At 37.9% G+C, this 19615-nt stretch overlaps 1 protein-coding gene across 1 annotated transcript in view; it reads right to left on the bottom strand.

The window, feature by feature from the left end:
• Positions 1 to 9581: 9581 nt before the first annotated feature.
• RGR (retinal G protein coupled receptor) overlaps positions 9582 to 19615 on the bottom strand; it is a 34134-nt gene continuing 24100 nt past the window's right edge. Inside the window, exons 5-7 of the mRNA XM_040320730.1 lie at positions 15504 to 15618; positions 10648 to 10761; positions 9582 to 10000 (exon numbers count right to left, since the gene is read on the bottom strand). Coding sequence (XP_040176664.1) covers positions 9857 to 10000; positions 10648 to 10761; positions 15504 to 15618 — 373 coding nt within the window. The 3' untranslated portion in view covers positions 9582 to 9856. The remainder of the gene's footprint in view (positions 10001 to 10647; positions 10762 to 15503; positions 15619 to 19615) is intronic.

Here is a 19615-nt window from a genome sequence, read left to right as displayed (position 1 = left end):
TTTTTTCCCGGCGGTCTTTTTCCCATCGCGAAAACTGCTCTTGTGTATGCTTTTCCGAGGGGGAAAAAAACACGCATGCTCAGAATCATGTATGAGACGGGAGTGCTTGTTCTGGTAAAACTAGCGGTCGTAATGGAAATAGCACATTCGTTGCGCTGTAACAGACTGAAAAGCACGAAGACTGAAAAGCGCGAATCGTCTCTCACCAAACTTTTACTAACACACGCATCAGCAAAAGCAGCCCAAAAGGGTGGCGCCATTTGAATGGCACTTCCCCTTTATAGTCCCGTTGTACGTGTTGTACATCACCGTGCTTTGGTCGGGCGGGATTTGGCATGATCGTCTGTATGCAAGGCAGGCTGGAGAGGAATCACGTCAGGAAAACCTTCGTTTTTTTTCCTGACAGGAAAACCGGTTGTGTGTACAAGGCATAAGACTTTATTTTTCATTTTTGACAAGATATTTCTCACTCAAAATTAAAAAAGTGATTTAGTGATGCTTGCATGTGCCTAATTTATTTATGATAAGTGTGAATTTAAATTATACATTTAGTTTAAGAACAGACAACAGCTACTGAAAATTATACTTGTAAATGACTAATCCATTTATTAAATACTTTATATTACATTAGCATTACAGACCAAAGACTTTAACAAGGAAGGCTGATTCAATGAGGTTGATTTACTAAGGCAGTTGATTTACTAAAACTGAAGAGTGCAAAATCTGGTGCAGCTCTGCATAGAAAGAAATCCGCTTCCAGGTTTTTTGACAAAGCTTAATTGAACAAGCTGAAGTTAGAAGATAATTAGCTACCATATACAGCTGAGAACTAAAAATAAAGATCCCTCAAGGTGCAAATCCCTGCTGATGCCAGCTATCAATAAATATATAAATATATAAATAAACCCCTATACCCTTGAAGCTGCAAAAAGAGGAGAGAAGCGGAGCTCACGGTATCATATCATCAAAAACACACAATAAAAACACTCTTTGGGCTCAACTGATTCCAATGACATAAAGCGGATAAGGAAGAGAGGAAAGGATAAAACGATAAACGATAAAAACGGAATCATTCACAATGTGTCAATCATACTGTGATAAAAACTCAAAGTCCATCATTCTTGCCCCTATCCAGTGAGAGTAATATAAATATAGCAAGGACAATATCTTCAATCCTGAGTAGCAATAATAATTTGAAACATAGAAATTACATGCATGTGAATAGGATGTAGAGCTAAGTTGGCTCCCAATGGGAAATGGATCCTAGATCAGACCTGGATCCTGGGAAAGATACATGCTGGCATATTGTGGTAGGTGTTGTCAGGGTCGCCATCAGGGGGGTACAGGCAGTACACCTGTAAGGGCCCAGAGGTTTCTTTTTTTTCATTTTTTATTTTTATTAAAGGGCCCAGAGGTCCCGGATGGCAACCCCCCTTTTTTTGTAATTTCTTTTTTATAAAATGTGTTTTCATTTTTTTATATATACATATATATATATATATATATATATATATATATATATATATATATATATATATATATATATATATATATATATATATATATATTATTAAAGGGACCAGAGGTCCCCAGGGTCCTGGGTGGCAACCCCCCTTTTTTTAAATAAAAATATTTTTTTTTATTTCCTTTTATTCTATTAAATTAAAGGGCCCAGAGTTTCCCAGGGCCCCGGGTGACTACCCCCCCTTTTTTTTTTTTTTCGTCTGTTTTTGTAAAGCCCCCCCCCGCTTCTCAATTTGCGGCAGCCCCCCCGCCTCTCAATTTCAGACGGCAGCACCCCCCTCCCCCCGGTTCTCTGCTCCAGGGGGCCCATGCCTGAAGCTGTGTAAGGGGGCCACATAATTCCTGATGGCGGCCCTGGGTGTTGTTAATTCCTTGATGTATCCAAAATGATGGAATTTGTGAGATATGAAAGGGGAAGGGATGGCACCCTGGGTCAACAGTGGTCTAAAAGAGGTATATGGAATTTAAATGTACAGTCACAGTATGTATGTGGCATGAAACACCAGAGATTTTAATGCAAAACATTGTCCTGTATCTTCCCTCTCACTGTTGCAAACCATAGTTTGATATCCAGAGTATGCATGAAAATTGACAGTCCTGATGCATGAAAATTGACAGTCCTGATCCATTGGACACTATACATGGATCAAAGCATATAGTCCAAAATCCATCTAGTCACAGGGGCAAGGTGAAAAGGAAAAAAAGAAAGCCTAACCGGTTTCGCCAGTCACTGCCAGCTGCATCAGAGGCAGTGTGGTCCTGTGACTGAAGCATATGAACACTTGCTAATGCTTGATGGGCCTCAGTGGAAATCGGCAATGGCACTGGCACTGAAGGTTTGTCTTTCCATCACCACCTGATAAGCATCCATTTACTCGCTTTCTACTTTGGACTATATGCTTTGATCCATGTATGGTCTTCCATGGACCAGGACTGTCAACTTGCATGCATACTCTGGATATCGAACTATGGTTTACAATAGTGAGATTGAGGTTACAGGACATTGTTTTGCATTCACATCTCTGTTGTTTTATGCCACATACATACTGTGACTGTGCCTTTTAATTCCATATACCTCCTCTAGACCACTGTTGACCCAGGGTGCTGTCCCTTTCCCTTTCATATCCCAACAATTCCCCCCTCTATCCCAGGATCCAGGTCTGATCTTCCTAGGATCCAGTTCCCGTTGGGAGCCAACTAAGCTCCACATCTTATTCGCATGCATGCAATTTCTATGTTTCAATTTAGTATTGCTGGTGAGGATTGAAGATATTGTACTTTCACATTCCTCGCTATAAATATAATATCATAGGAGTCGGTTGAACCCAAACAGTTATGTGAGTTTTTTTAACGTATACAGCTGCAAAAGATTTTGCACTCTTCAATTTTGGTAAATCTACTCCATAATGTGCGAATATCCACTTTAGTAAGCCAATCAAGTCAAAATGACTGCTTTATGTTTTTCATCTGTACATTATAGGCCAACTAAAGTGAATATTTGCTTGTGTGAACATTCTTAGCTTCTTTAGTAAATTGGTGTTTTTGCTCCAGCATTAATTAGGTATCTTTTTTCATTGATGGATAACATTCATTAATTATTAATTAATGCAATTAGTAATGTTAATTCTAGGACTGACATAGCATATTAAAAGTTAAGACCTATGTGTATGCATAATTATTATTTGCCTTAAGATGGCTTAGCAGATTATTCCAATAGAATCTTTTGCACTAGTAATTGTCTGTGGCTTTTCATCCCAGCTTAGCTTTCTTTTGATGGTGGCCTGTGAAAAAATAAATCCTGTTTTTCTGGAGAAAAGGAAACCACTACTTATTGGACTGAGGAATTTTCCTTTTTTTTTTTTTTTGCCTATGCATTTCTAGTGCTTGCAGGTGCTAGGTACTACTCATATGTTTTTCTCTGCATGAGGTTATCAGCTCAGATAAAAATCTTGAAATGTGCTTCTTGTATAGGCACACTTAGGCCCAGATTCTCGTAGATGGGCGTAAAACTGCGGCGGCTTAACGTATGTCATTTACGTTACGCCGCCGCAAGTTTTACAGGCAAGTGCTTTATTCACAAAGCACTTGCCTGTAAAGTTGCGGTGGCATAGCGTAAATCACCCGGCGCAAGCCCGCCTAATTTGTAGGGGGCGTATAGCATTTAAATTAAGCGCGTTCCCGCGCCGGACGTAATGCGCATGCGCCGTCCCTAAAATTTCCCGACGTGCATTACGCTAAATGACGTCGCAAGGACGTCATTGGTTTTGACGTGATCGTAAATGGCGTCCAGCCTCATTCACGGACGACTTACACAAACAACGTCAATTTTTAAATTTCGACGCGGGAACGACGGCCATACTTAACATCGGTTGCCCCTCATATAGCAGGGGCAACTTTACGTGTCGCAAATCTAATGTAAACGTCGTAATTTCACTGCGTCGACCGCGCGTACGTTCGGGAATTCGCGTATTTTGCTAATTTGCATACTCGACGGGGAAAACGACGGAGGCGACACCTAGCGGCAAAAAAAAAAATTGCATTTAAGATCCGACAGCGTAAGAGCCTTACGCCTGTCGGATCTAATGGATATCTATGCGTAACTGATTCTAAAAATCAGTCGCATAGATACGACGGCCCAGATTAGGACTTACAACGACGTACATTGCGTTGCACGTCGTAAGCCCTTTGAGAATCTGGGCCTAAGATTTTAATTTTGCTTGTTCAAGCACAGGCATAATATGTAATTTCTATAAAAATAGTTCTGTTATCACGGCAGAAAAAAGTACCAGTAATATGTACAATCAAATTACTTCCCTTGTTACATTAATTCATTCTGCGGAACTTCTAACACCATAATATATTGATTACAGTGCTAGGCAAGGCAAAATATCTATAAAATGTCTCTTCGCTAATACTGACAATTACATGGAATTCAAAACGATTAATGAAACTCATGCACTGCACTTTTTTTTTTAAAATGATTTAATTTGTCCATGACATGAAATATAATACTTTAACCAACTAGAATTAATTTAATGCAAATAACCCAAATATTAAAAGCGGAGCTCCACCCTCAAATATAACTGTGCATCAGTAGTTTTTTAAAAATGTCATTAGTCCATTAACACACAAAAAAAAAAGGTACATACCTTTAAACTGTTGTTGCTAGGCAGATTAGTTAATCCTTCCTCTTCCTGCACCGCGGTGCTTGTGCTTTCTAGCCTACACCATGCAGACTCCTGGGAATGTAGTGTCATAATTTCCCAGGAGTCTGTGCGCTGACAAGGACAGTACAGGCGCTGTTTACAGCGCAATGTTTAATAAGGGCACAAAGCCCTTACTTTTCATTCATCTGCAGGACGAGAGAGAGAGCAGTGTGGGGATTCTGTTATCATCATTGTCATAACAACGGGGCGGGACGTTCCTCCACCACCTGTTGTTATGACAACGGCACAAACAATAGCCGCTACGAGCGGCGCTGTAATGCGCATGCGTGGGATTTAAAGCTTACCCAGCATGCACATCTCGCCGGGAAGAGTGAAAAAAATGTACTGGGCTTCAATTGCCCACACAGGAGATGGAAACGGCCACATCGTTCTGGACAGCAGTGAAGGCAAGTTTTTTATTATTGTAGACAACGATGTGGTATGTTTGATGCTCTTTAATGGGAACTGTATCTACATAATATTTCAATGGCCAAACAAAACAAAAAAAATGTGACTGGAACCCCGCTTTAAATACCGTAACAAATACTCTGCATTAGCTAAAAGCTTGAAGGGTATATGTTGTATCTGAATTATGGAATATTTTTTTTTCATTAACTGCGGGACATTAGGTATATACGTGTATCTAGAGGTATACATTACTGTAAGTAGCAATATCCCATCAACTGTATTTATGCTCTCATGCATGTAATTAAATTTTTTAAAGCAGAGCTTATGGGAAGCTTCTTTTTAGACAGTTATCCTACAATTTGTTACAGTTACAGATGTTGTGTCTGGTGACCTCCTTTTTGTGTCTAACCCACATCTTAAACAGATGCTAAGGCACAGACTGTTCACAGACTAATCCATCGAACATCTGCAAATAAAAAGTTCTGGGTTAAATATGTTAAATATGTATTTAACCTTGATTAATAGCTCATTTCATTTACTTTGTGTGTAGTTTGGCAGATTTGGCATATATATCAAAACACATACCATATTTTATGCATGTGCAGGTTAATCACTAATGTAGTATGTGTCTTTTTTTCCTTTTTCTTTATACTTTTCTGTAATTTTTTATTTTTTTTGCTATTAGCGTGAAAAAATTAACATGCCTTTCACAAAGTCTTGTGACAACTAAGTCATGAAGATTTGCATAGAAGCAGAATTATTCTATATTTGATTACATTTTGTTCTGCACATTAAGATCGTAGTAGGTAGGTATATCTTTAGAAAGGACAAAAAATTGTCAGCAGTGATTTAAAATTTTTTTATGCCTCTTGGTTACAACTTTCCATTCACCAATAGACATAAAGGCATATAGCGCTTTCTTTATGTTTATCTCTCTGCACCCTATTTTGATGATAAAGTCCCTATGTTTGGACTGAAGAGACAGGTTATACTGCTGTATGGTGGAGAATAGGTGTGGCTGGGTGAATCTGATTGCTGTTATAGCAAATTAGATACAGAATTTATGATTAGCCATATTCAAAATATCAGAAGAGTGAGCAATATGCTCCCTACTACAGCCAGAAACATGTGATGTTTCAGTTTAGTGGCAAAATGAAACAAAAGAGCCCTCACCATAAGAACTTTTCTTAGTTGTTGTTAATGTGCACACTGAAATATTTTGTTTTGGAATTTTGTTTTCGCCCGAAAATTGGATTTATTTAGTTACTCCCAAAATTTGTTTTTATTTATTTAGTTAAAAGTAAAATATGCTTAGAGCTAATGACTTCATTTATTCCAGGAGGGAGTAGTAGCTTGGAGGTTATATCTCCACCTAGGTTCTTTTTGTATAAGGATTTGTTCCAATATCCTTGTGTATCTGGATATTAGACATGTACACACTGAAATATTTCATTTCGGAATTTCGATTTTGTCCAAAAAATGTATTATTAATTTTGTTTAGTTAAAAAAAAATTTCGTCCTAATTAATTAAGGTTGAATCTGTCAATTGAAGGGTTATGGTGTCTGTCGAATGTTCTAAGAAGATTCGACGGAGCAGCTAAACTGTACAACGCCGCAATTGTACATTTCCGGTTGAATGCTCCACCCACAAGCTATAGTAGAATTCTAATATTGAATGACTAGTAATAATTATATTTATTAATTATTATTACTAGTCAACCAACATTAGAATTCTTCTATAGCCTATGGGCGGAGCATTTGACCATAAATGTCCGCTCACGGCGATCGTATGGTTTTAACTGCTTTGTCGAATCTTCATGTCTCTATAATGTCGAATCTTTTCTCTCTATGTAGAATAATCTTGGACTAATAGAGTTAGGTTAGGCACATTCAACCGCAGGTTCGATTGACACAGATCGCTATTGTCACCGTCATGTCAAATCTTCTATCTGTATCAAACTGTTATCGCAACAAAACAAAAATAAAGCATTTTTTATGTCGGATTTTTTGTTTTTTGGATTCTGCACGTTCGTTATCGTTTGTTAAAACGAACGCGAAAATCCTCGAAATTCTGACAAAAATGCATTCGGATGGAAACTAATGCACATGTCAAGTTAATGTTTGTATAACCATGAAAGATCTAATCTGTAATGAAGTAAGAAGAATTGTAGTGTTTAGAAAACTATTCTTAGAAAACTGAATTGAAGGGCTCACAACAATAAGGAGACAGCTCCAGTTTTATTAACTTCTGCAGACTAAAAAAAATGTTTACATTATTTTTTTTAACTTGAGTTAAGAAATGTTATACCCACTCTAGTTTATGAATTTAACACATGATTCAGCACTGTAACCATACACGTTTTTTTTGTTTTTTTTATAAAGCAGGGTGAAATTTAAAATGTTGGAGCTGGCTCATTCTTCTGTCCAACATTTTAGATAGGCAGTGCCTTTTGTTGAGAAACATGGGAACCAATACAGAGCTGACTAATATTATCACCAATCAAAAGCGCAGATTTTTTGGAACAAACAGAACATAAGTATAACAGAAAAAGTGAAAAAAATTGAGATGCCTTCTTTTTTGCTAAAACACTTTAATTTAAATTTTTGACTAGATAGATTGCCTATTGGCCAAACTATGGAGCACACAATGAATGATATTAGTGAACTGAAAATTGGGTGATCCATTATTGTCCGCTAATTAAAAAAAAAAGTAGAACTGTGGGAAAATAATAGCCCTGTAGACACTTTTTCACGGATATTGGAAACATTTAGATAGAGTACATAGAAAATCTTCAGATTTTAAACATGTTTGGGAAAGTAGGTTGGCTGCTGTTTTTTTAACCTCCCTGGCAATATGATTATGTCTGGAATTTTGTACCAAAAGCGGTACAATTTGGAAATGGAAATTTGCCGTTTTATACTGTAGGCCTGCAATTCTTAGGAATAACTCACTTAAATCTGTCCAAACAAGAGTCTAGTAGACATCCCGGATATGATAAAGTTTGAAACACAAAATCATAAATTAAAAAAATAATAAATAACTATAAATAATTATAACAAATAATAATGTAATTATAATAAAAATTATTCAATAATGTAATCAAATCAAAAACACTGAAATTTGCTCAGTTACAGAATTGTTGCTGTCATTATTTTTATTGTTTGATGACGAATTTCCCCACAAATCACTATCGTTCAATTCTGCAAGTGATTCTAATTTATTATCGCTGTTTTCTAGCTGGTCTAAAAGCACTTTTGATGTAAAGGGACACTTTTTGGTTGCTATTGACAATCTCCAGTTTCCAGGCAGAAAACAGTTTTAATTATATAAAACTGCATGCAGAACACTGGGCAGACCACTAGGGACAAAGGGGTTCTGTATTTATGTCATACAGTGCTGTAATCTGTAAGATTACAGTATACTGTATGTGTATTGTGTTTTTCACTTTTTGAATTTGGCGCCAAACTCCGTCCCTGTGCGTCGCAACGTCGCAGGGAACGGAGCTCGGCGACACTGTGAATCGAGCGAGGAGACACAGCGGAGGAGCCCGTACACACAGCAGGGACACATCGCAGGATCCAGGGACAAGGTAAGTAACTTCCCCCTGTATCCTTCAATGCAATCCCGAGTCTGGCTCAGGGATACCGCTTTTGGTATAAAAAATTCACCCCGAGCCATATTACCACTAAGGAGGTTAATACATACACATTTGCAAGTAAATAAAATAGTTTGTGTTCTTAATAACATCTAAGTTAACCAAACTTCATAAACCTATCTTAAGAAATGTTACTTTACAGAAAAAGTGCTATGATGAGTGCCAAACAAAATATTAAAGACCAAATATATCCTTAAAGTGAGATTAAACCTAAACTCCAGGGAAACAGCAAAATAGGCAAACAAAATACATACAGTTCTTTACAGTATATGAAAGCTGATTTACAAATAAATCAATTTTTTTTTGTATTTCTGTTAATCCAGTTCTAAAATGTATACCGCCAGCAAAGCCTTGACTGGCAGGGCAAAAGACCTGTTTATTTTCTGCTGTATTTCAGTTAAACAAAATGGACATTAAAAGGAGAAACAGCAGAAATCTAAACTTATCTCTCTGTCACTTTTTTTTGTTCTCTCCTTCAAATAGCATTTCCCTTGCTAGCATGTGCACTGCAACGTAATGAGCTAGGTCCTTGTGCTACTTTTCTGCCTCCTGGTTTGAGCTCTGCTGTACAAGGGATAGCAAAATTATGATATCAGGTGAAATTCAGGTACTTATACTGCTTGCATGAAAACAAACAAAAAAAAAAATACATTTAACAATCTTTGAATGAATGAATATATGAATGCAATAATTTGTGTATTTTACATCAGTCTGGTGTTCAGCTATAATTAATGTTGTTCAATGATTGTTGTCTTTTTCATTACTTGTTAATATTACATGTCTAATATTTTTTTTTAATAAACCACAATATATTTTGATTAAGGCACATAGTCATTATTACATAACAATAATATATTACCCAAACACCCTTTTTATTTGTACATATTGGTTGTCTTTTAATTTAGGATACAGAAACATGACATGAAGTAAACTGTAAGTAGCTCCTCACTTGCGGTAAAGTTGCACACTACAAACTGTTTCAAGGCACAACAATCCAAACACTTTCATAACACCAGTTTTTGTCCGCTACAGTGTGAAACAGAACAGGGACTTAAATATGTGTTAATTAGCTTTATTGTCAGTTTCAGTTTTTTCTATTTTTTGTCCAGTGAGGAATTGCCAAATTCCTCCTCTGTAGTTCTCATTTCCAAGTCCATACACATAGGCATTCACAGCAGGGGACATCTTGGCCAAGAGAGCAGGCACCTGCAAAAAGATGTGACCTGGGCTTAGTTTGAGCAAAATAACGTAACAAGCTGTTTTATATACTATTCAAATGTTGACAATATTTAAAGAAAAAAATCTTACCTAGCAGTTTTAACAGATACAGTTAATAGTGCACTTGAATTTTTTTTTTTAATGTGTCCTCAATATTGGGTTTCTCTGTATACAGTAGTATATAGCATGATATGTTTTGTCCCATGGTAAACAGTCTGAAAGGAAAATCTGCTACCTCCCAAGATTTCTGCCCTTATAGGCAGGGTGACCTAAATTACTAGTGAAGTTTTGTTGACATCTCTGCTCATTTGCATTTCCAGTCTTTCCAACTTTCCTGAACATTTTGGCCTGTTTTAATCACGTTGTTTGCTTTATGGCAAGTATATATATATATATATATATATATCATAAAGCAGTTAGTTATGACGGTACATAGACAAACATGCAAAGTGACATACTTTCTGAATTTCCCATTTTAGGCAAATGCTCTTTGTATACTACCTCCATACATGTTATTCCTTGACTGGTCCCCATCCTTGACAGCCATTTGTTATGTCTACAATCTCTAAAGAACCATTACTTGTAGATGTAATACTTTTTAATATTATACAAAATGTTTCAAGCCATTTTCTTACCATCCGTAACTTTGGTGAAAGGATTGTTGCATCCTGAATAATTGCATAAAAGCACAGCAGTGAGTATGGACCCCAACATATGATCAGTGATTTTACTGGTAATCCAGAGTTTATCTGTAAAAAATGTAAATGTATTAATTTTGAGAATATCTAACTATGCAATATACTGTTACATCAAGTAACATTTTAGTTTGGATCTTAGCCTTGAATCTTGATCTTGTTAATCATTTGACATTTAGGTTCAACTGTTTTTTTTTTTTATAACTACATTTAACAAAGTATTCATCATTTACCAATGCGCTAAGCTAAGCAAACATGAATTTCAACATTTCTGAATAGCAATTACTTCTACTAGTTATTACTTTCTATTCTTCTTTCCAATCTACTTAATGTTGAATTTAAACATTTCCATGACTACAAAGTGCAGGTTTTCTTTGCCACAAACGTGGGCGCAAAAACGGTAAGTCACTCTATAAGGTTTTTTGTCTAAATCACTTTGCGGTACTGATCCATACTGTGCATAACTCCCTCCCAGTGGAACAGAATGGTTTCCAATTCAACATTGTACATGCCAGGGCCATCCACTCTTTCCCATTCTATTCACTGGAGCTCTGGAACTCCTAGCAGCAGTGATACTTTTCAGTCCATGTATTCAGGGTCTTGGAATAGCAGGGAAATACCATAAAATTCAGAGATTTGTGGATGATGTTCTACTAAATGTCCCCACATCACTTATTTTGACTTTATGAGAACCCTTCATGCCTTTGGAGAAATTTCTTGCCCGTAAGTCCAAAGCCATTGACATTGCTTTGATCCCTGAATCTCTTTAACAATCCCAATCTAACTATAGATTTTCCTGGATAACAGCCCTAGCTTATTTGGGGATCTACTTCACCCCAATTTATGAATCCTTATACATCCAACTAAATTTTCCTCTTTAAGGAGCTGTCAGGCTTGATCACCGTGTGCATAAATTAAGCAAACCTGACTTCAGTGATAAATAAAAGAAATAAGTGTATAAAATAAAGTGAAATAAAATATAAATACAAAACAATACAATGAGTGCTGGTTCACACTACAGCGACTTGGGATCCGACTTGTGTCGCCCCAAGTTGCGCGACATGAGAAATTCCATTGAAATGAGTGAGAACCGTCTTAATGTACACTACTAAGGTCAATCCGACTTCAGAAAAGGTTCCTGTACGACTTCTAGGCAACTTTTAGGCAACTTGTACCCATTGATTTCAATGGAAGTTGCCTCCAAAGTCGAATCACTGTCTTAACTGAAGCAACTTTACAGGAAAATAAAAAAGTTTACTCAGGCAAATCCCTCCCTCCCACAGAGCTGATTATTATGTGATTGGCCACAGCCAAAGTCGCCTGTCCTGAAGGCAACTGTAAGTTGCGTTGTAAGTTGCTCCAAGTCGCGCTGAAGTCGCCTTGCAAAGTCGTGCTGTACAGTAAGTGGGGTTGCCCCTGTGTGAACCAGCACTAACAGACAGCAGCATTTGCTGGCACCTGAATAAGAAATAATAAAAAAGTATAAAGTGTCATAATAATTGAATCTAAGTGCAGATAAACAACATCATATAAGTCAAAAGACTTAAGCACAAACTGTATAAAACTACAGTGTAAATACTGTATATATTGTTGTACAGTGTTGTTTAGTCAAATATTAAAAGTGGAAAGAATGGACTTTTTAGGCACACATTACATGAAAGTAAACACTAATTGTATTAGCAATTTAATACATAATTTAATTGAAAAAGAAAAAGAAAAAACAATATTAAAAAACTGCAGTATGTCTACAGTGGTGACTGGATGATCCCTGTTTCATTTTGATTGTGACGGCTTACAATTTACCCCGTTCTTCCGACTCCTGCTGTGCTTTAATTCTCAATGCGGTCTCTATAAAGTAATTTTATACGTTCAGCCCTCTCCTCTGCATAAGTGTATATGCGGCCTACCATGTTATTCACACCATCCTGGGCTTTTTGCTAGATAGCAATTTGTTATCAATAAAGAACACTCTAAGGTCATTTTTGAAGGTGATAGCCACATAATATAATTAAATCATCCCCAGTTCTCAAACACTTAACGAATCTAGATACAAGATTATACTAGCTCCAGAAGAAGCGATCTTCGCGAAACATGTAGAGCTTAAATACCACCACAATCTAGTTAAGTCATGCACGCTCGATTTGACGTGTGTTGACATCTTTGACCAACACTGGAGAGTTTTTAGTCACCACTGAAGATATACTGCAGTTTTTTAATATATTGTTTTTGCTTTTTGTTTTTTAATGAAATTATGTATTAAATTGTTAATAAAATTTGTGTTTTCTTTCATATAATTGGTGCTTAAAAATTCCATTCTTTCCACTTTCAACATTTGACTAACTAACGTTTAGGAAACAGCACTGTTCTACCACAAGCACCCACAGTCCCATCCTGTGTTGGCATTTTGACAACTTTTAGTTTCAGTATGTTGTTTAGTTTTGCTTTAAGTTTTTTTAGTGGCCTCGCCTCTCCCACCTACCACTTGCTAGTATAGAAAATTGTCCCCTCTTTATCCCAGCCCATGAAGATTTACTGGCTTTTCAATGGTTCTAAAGGAGTAAATTTGTATGTAACTTGCTTACCATTGATGTAATTAAATCACTCCAGTACTTACATGGCAAACTGCACATGCCATTAGCAGAAACTATTCTGCTCTTTCAGGCCGATCTCTTTCTCGCATAATTTTTTTGATATAATCTCAAAAGGGTTTGTTATATGGTAAAATGTGGATCAGACCCCCAATATGTATCCAGATATGGATGGCAACAGTCAAATATTCACCTAACACAAAAGCCTAGAAAAATGCCCATAAGTTAATTTTATGCTGTGCTTGACTCCAACACACATTGCTAAATATGTTTCAAATTAGGCATTAACAAATTCATTCACATTGTTTTAGAGCGTGTAATGCACCTGCCTCAATTTATATTTGGTGGGAATGTCAATACCAACGTTAATTATTGCAAGCTCCTGAGAGTTTCAGATCATCTAACTTACCTCTTTATCCTGTGGACCATAAAATCTGTCTGGCAAACCATTTTTCTATTTGTGTTATCACAATTTTTTAAAATATAATAAAGATATTGTGAAAGAGTGATTAGTCTAATAAAATTATATTGCTTTATTATTTACAAGCTTTGCCCTTTTACGTCAAGTTGATAAGTAACAAGGCCAGTATGCTGGCCTGAATTTATGGGAGGAGCCGGGGGTATTTAACCAGCCCATTCACCTGTGGTCTTTGTCGGTTTCCTGTGGGCGATACCCACCATCCCATCCCCTTTTTAGGACATTTCTCAAATTAATTTCTCTCCACAAAATATTCATCTCTAATCTTGGGTATGCCCCCTTATTTTGGCATACCGTCCATCAGATCAGGGCACACTTGAGGTCTATTTCATGTGGTAAGTCTTATGTTAAGTCTATCTATCTTGTTCATATCCGTATCGGACATAGGGCTTCAACCATAAAAAAAAATTGACACCTTTCTTCAATTAGGAGTACTAATGCTTAGTAGCCACCTAGAAGCTCTCTACTAAACTAAAACCAATACAAGATGGATATGAATTATTGCTATAAGATCAAAACTCTTTATTTAATTTACTCTGTCAATTTATTTTCTATGTCAGAAAATCTCCCTAATAGGGGTTTACATATAACTCTGTTAGAAGCAATGTGTGCAGTGTTCTTTACAAACAAAATAATTCAACCTCAAGTCTGGTCACATGTGTTGGTAAGCCTACAATAAGATTTGCTTTCTATTTGTAGACTCTCATTTGCTTATAACCCAGGGTAACATTCATTGCCATGTGCTTTAAAATATAAAAATATCTCCCTGGTCATGTTTAAAATGTCTTTTTTTTGTGCCTTTAATATGCCTTTAAGTCATATGAGATGTACTGTGGTTGAAAAATATTTTGTATTTATTTCCCAAAAATAAATAGCTTAAAATGTAATAAAAAGGCTAGCCTATGCCTATAAAATAAAGCCAAATCATTTTCTTTTCATTTTTATGTCTCTAATTTTATTGATCTATAATTATTTTTTATAATTGCTTTATATAACTCACAGTTTCTGATTTCTGAGAACCATGGCGTATGGCACTAGATTTGGTAATATTGTTAAATCTATTTGTTTGCTATATTTAGTGTTTATATTACACTTTTGCTTCTACTGCACTAACCTTTCATAAAATGGCCATTTTTTTTTTTTTTTTTACAAAACAGCTTTCTAATGTAGCAAATGAGCTGTAGATACAAATTCTCCTTTGCAGTAAAAACAGTATCCCGGTGTACTCTAGCATGATTTAAATATATTTTGACATAAATCTTATTGGACATCATTTTTTAACATTCACTAGATAAAAAAGCTATTTGAAGTTTGCTTTAATGCCCTGTCATTTTTTTATTTATTTTTTTACAACAAAATTTTAGTCTTCCTGACCATCCTTCTATCTACGTCTTTTGTTTTCGCATGAATAGACAGAGCATCTCAAGAACTGCTCAGCAAGCCAGCTGGCTGAGTGCTGGTCAGACCTCAAAGTCATTTTATTCTGAGCTGCTATTAGGATTTAAAACCGCATTCAAAGCTTTGCCTACATGAACAAGTTACATAAATGTTCCAGCTATTACATCAGCATAAATTCAGATGCTTAAAAGTTTCTCAGTAGAAACAGTTGATTGTGTTCACCTAATACAGAATCAGGGATAATCCCTTGATTTCCCAACAAGCTTATTATGAGTTGCCCCCAAAATGAGGGGCCCCAGTCTATGTGAGAACTTGGGCTAGTTGAACATTACCTTCTGGCCACTTTTCCTCAGCTTCTGATGTATGGACTGGTAAGCAGTCATAATAATAAACAGAGGGATTAGAAACTCGAAGAATGCCAGAGGAAAAAGGTAAGAGATGAAATTTCTGTAAAAAACAAATGATTGATTATTTTTTATTGATGAATTATTAATCACAGTTACATAGTTATATAGTAGGCGAGGTTGAAAAAAGACACATCAAGTCCAACCTATTTTCCACAGTAAAGCAATATAGTCACATTTTTTTTCTGCATCTCTCAAAGAACATATTCATATTCTTTAACTTATCTATATAATGACATGTTCATAGAAGTAGCATTTGGGAAACTATTTTGACAAAAACTAGTACATTTGCTTTTAGAGAAAACTGACAAGTTCCAATTAAATAGTCATGCCTTTAGTGACCTGAGCTTTCTGTATTAGATTGTACTCCTGTTGCAGGCCACCCATCCTATTTTATCCTGTCATCTTTAAAGTATATGTACACTCAACATCTCATATTCCTGATATGTGCCTGCTGTTCCATGTACTTTTATATTAAAAAAAAAAAGCATCCTGCTGTCTTTGCATTGCTTCCTTTGTGTTAAATCCTTGGTGTTTCTCATAGGCCCTATGTATTTCTTACCAAGAACTGACAACCAGTAGTGTATTTAGGTTTTGTGCTGCCCTAGGCTTGACTAAACTCGTGCACCCCCTAATTTAAATATGACCCACCCCTTCCTGTCAAGGCCACACCCCTTGCTAATAAGACCTGCCCTGAAACTTTTGAGTGGGGACACTAGTTCTGAGGCCCTGGGGCTATGGATTCCCTTAATTTGCACAGATTTCCTCTCACTTCCTGTTTGGCTATGGGGCAGGAAGTGAAGGGAAATCTCTGCAATGGGACAGGGATGGTAAAAAATAAACTGAAATGGGCTATAACCCTCCCTTACTCTATTCAAAATGAAAAAAAAAAGTGTTGTCTATAGTTCTACTTTAAGCACAAATTTCTGATAATTTTATGGAGAGGACTCTGCTGCACGATTGGCAAGGTATAATCATGCCAATGGTGCAAGAATCCACATCTCACCTCTAGGCTGGGAAGCCTGAAAAAAACGATCCTGGCTTCCCAGCCAAGGTGTAGCGCAAGCCGGCGGGCATTCTTTCTGTGCTGCCCCCCTGCAAAGTGCTGCCCTAGGCCTGGGCCTTGACGGCCTAGGCCAGGATACAGCATTGCTGACAACACTAGGCAGAAAAGCACACCGTGGTCAGTTACCTAGCTGTGCTGGAAACTCACTGTGCTCTCCTACAATGATCAGACTTCTGCTCAAATGCCCCCACACAGCCATTTACTAGGAAGATCAGTGTTCTGCTGTTTTTCCATCCTGAGCTCTTAAGCAGCTGAGAACAGAGGTTATGCGATCACTTATAAAAAAAAGGGAAACACTTAAAAAAAAACATATATACACAAAGAGAATGTTTACATATACTTTAACCACTTCCTACCGTACGGACGTTCATGGACATCCTTGAGTTTAAGCAGGGATATCTGAATGATGCTTGAAGCTACAGGCATCATTCAGATATCGTCTTTTAGAGCCAGCGATTCTGTGCACCATAAGAATGATCATAGCGACTGTTCCACTGCTTGATCATTCTTACGGGCAGTGAGAGGGGACATCCCCCCTCCCGCCGCCCTCCAGTGCTTCTACTGACTCACAGCTGCAATCAGTGGCCCAGATTCAGGTAGAATCGCGCAATATTTGCGTGGGCAAAGAGCACATTTTTTTCTCTGCGCCCACGCAAATATTGCGCTTTGCCCGCGATTCACGGAGCAGTTGCTCCGTAAATTGCGCGGGCAATATGCTAAACAGCCGGGCGCAAGGCTGCCTAATGTAAATGATCCCGCCGGGGGCGGGAATCATTTAAATTAGGCGCGCTCCCGCGCCGAGCGAACAGCGCATGCTCCGTCGGGAAACTTTCCCGACGTGCATTGCGGCAAATGACGTCGCAAGGACGTCATTTGCTTCTAAGTGAACGTGAATGGCGTCCAGCGCCATTCACGGTTCACTTACGTAAACGACGTGAAATTTAAATTTCACGGGCGGGAGGCGCAGCTATACTTTAGCATTGGCTGCGCCTGCTATTAGCAGGAGCAGCCTTATGCTAAAGGCGCCGTACGGAAACTCCGTACCTTGCGTACGCAGGGCCCGCGCAACTTTTGTGAATCGGTGGTAGTATGCAATTTGCATACTATACGCCGATCACAAAGGCCGCGCCCCCTAGCGGCCAACGCAAGAATGCAGCCTGGGATGTGAAGGCATAAGGAGGCTTATGTTTGTCACATCCTAGGCTGCAGTCGGTGTAACGAGGTTCCTGAATCAGGAGCACTCGTTACACCGGAGCAAGTAAGCACTTGCGCCGCGCAACTATGGTTGCGCGGGCGCAAGTGCTTCTTGAATCTGGGCCAGTGAGTCGGAGAACAGATCTGCCAGCCCCAGATGCCTACCATAGAGATTTCTGGCAGACCAGATGATTGCCAGAGTCTCTATGATCGTTCGGAGGTCGGGCGAAATATTATGGCGTCATGCCCGGCCTCTGCATTCAAAAAAACATCACCGCCTTGGCTGGGAAGCCAGGATCGTTTTTTTCAGGCTTCCCAGCCTAGAGGTGAGATGTGGATTCTTATTGACCCCATGTCTCACTGAAAAGAGGACTTGTCATGCTTATTCCTATTACAAGGGATGTTTACATTGTATTTATTTTTTTTAAAGTGTCAAAGTAAGAAGTTTAAAGTAAAATTAACAATAAAAAAAAATATATTTTTTAAAGTGCCCCTGTCCCCAGTAGCACACATATGAAAACGGTGTTCAGACCACACATGTAAGGTATCGCCACAAACGTTAGAGTGAGAGCAATAATTATAGCCCTATGCCTCCTCTGTAACTCAAAACATATAACCAGTAAAAACAAATTAATGTGTCGCCCATGATGATTTTTAAGTACCGAAGTTTGGCGCCATTCCACAAGCGTGTGCAATTTTGAAGGGTGACATGTTAGGTACAGTATCTATTTACTCGGTGTAACATCATCTTTCACATTATGCAAAACAATCGGGCTAACTTTAATGTTTTGTTATTTTTTGATTCATGAGGTGTTTGAAAAATTATTGCCCAAATAACATGCAAGATAAAAAGTTGCAATGACCGCCATTTTATTCCTTAGGGTGTCTGATAAAAAAACATATATATAGTGTTTAGGAGTAATTTTCTAGCAAAAATAATCATGCCTTTAGTGACCTGAGCTTTCTGCATTAGATTGTACTCCTGTTGCAGGCCACCCATCCTATTTTATCCTGTCATCTTTAAAGTATATGTAAACTCAACATTTCATATTCCTGATATGTGCCTGCTGTTCCATGTACTTGTACTCCAAACTGAACACTGCACTACCACATAAGAAGATGTAGGGGGCATCTACAAAGCTGCTGAAAGAAAGCACCCTCTATAATGTGTGCTACTAGAAGTAAGAGTAGGTAAAAGCCTTTTTCTGGCCAAGGAAAAACCTGAATCTGGGTCAAGGTTACTAGGGGCTAGGTCTGGATGACTGATCCTGGCAGTTATCTGGTGCCTCCCCCTGGTATATGGAACTTTGGAGAATGTTCTGGAACTAGTGAGCGGAGGTAAGGAGAAGCTGCCTTGAATATTTATGGGCTTTTAGCCAATCCCCAGTGGTTGGGAGCCTGGCAGGGTGTTAAATAAACCCTTAAATAATCATGGGCCATGCCAGCGGGGAGTTTGGGTGGAAGATGAAAAAGCACTGCTGAGGGGAAGCTTTCAGTGGCCCTTGATGGACTTCTGCCAGAAAGGGGTTTTACCTCAGGCTGGGAACTCAGAAAAGCTGACCTGGAAGTATCCTACCTCAGGAGGCAGTTGAAATAATTCATGCCGGAGAGGAAGCAGGAAGAAGCAAGCAGAGACAGTGAGTAGATCAGCACGGTGCAGAGACAAAACAAGGGCAGAGAATGTCAGCTGTAACAGTGCTCTCTTGAAGACTGAAATGTGCCAAGTCTTCATCTAAGTTTGCCCTGGGAAATTTCCATATGTGTGTGTGTGTGTCAGTCA

Source organism: Rana temporaria, chromosome 8 (genome assembly GCF_905171775.1).
Source record: "Rana temporaria chromosome 8, aRanTem1.1, whole genome shotgun sequence".
NCBI lineage: Eukaryota > Metazoa > Chordata > Amphibia > Anura > Ranidae > Rana > Rana temporaria.
This window is presented reverse-complemented; position numbering and strand designations above follow the sequence as displayed.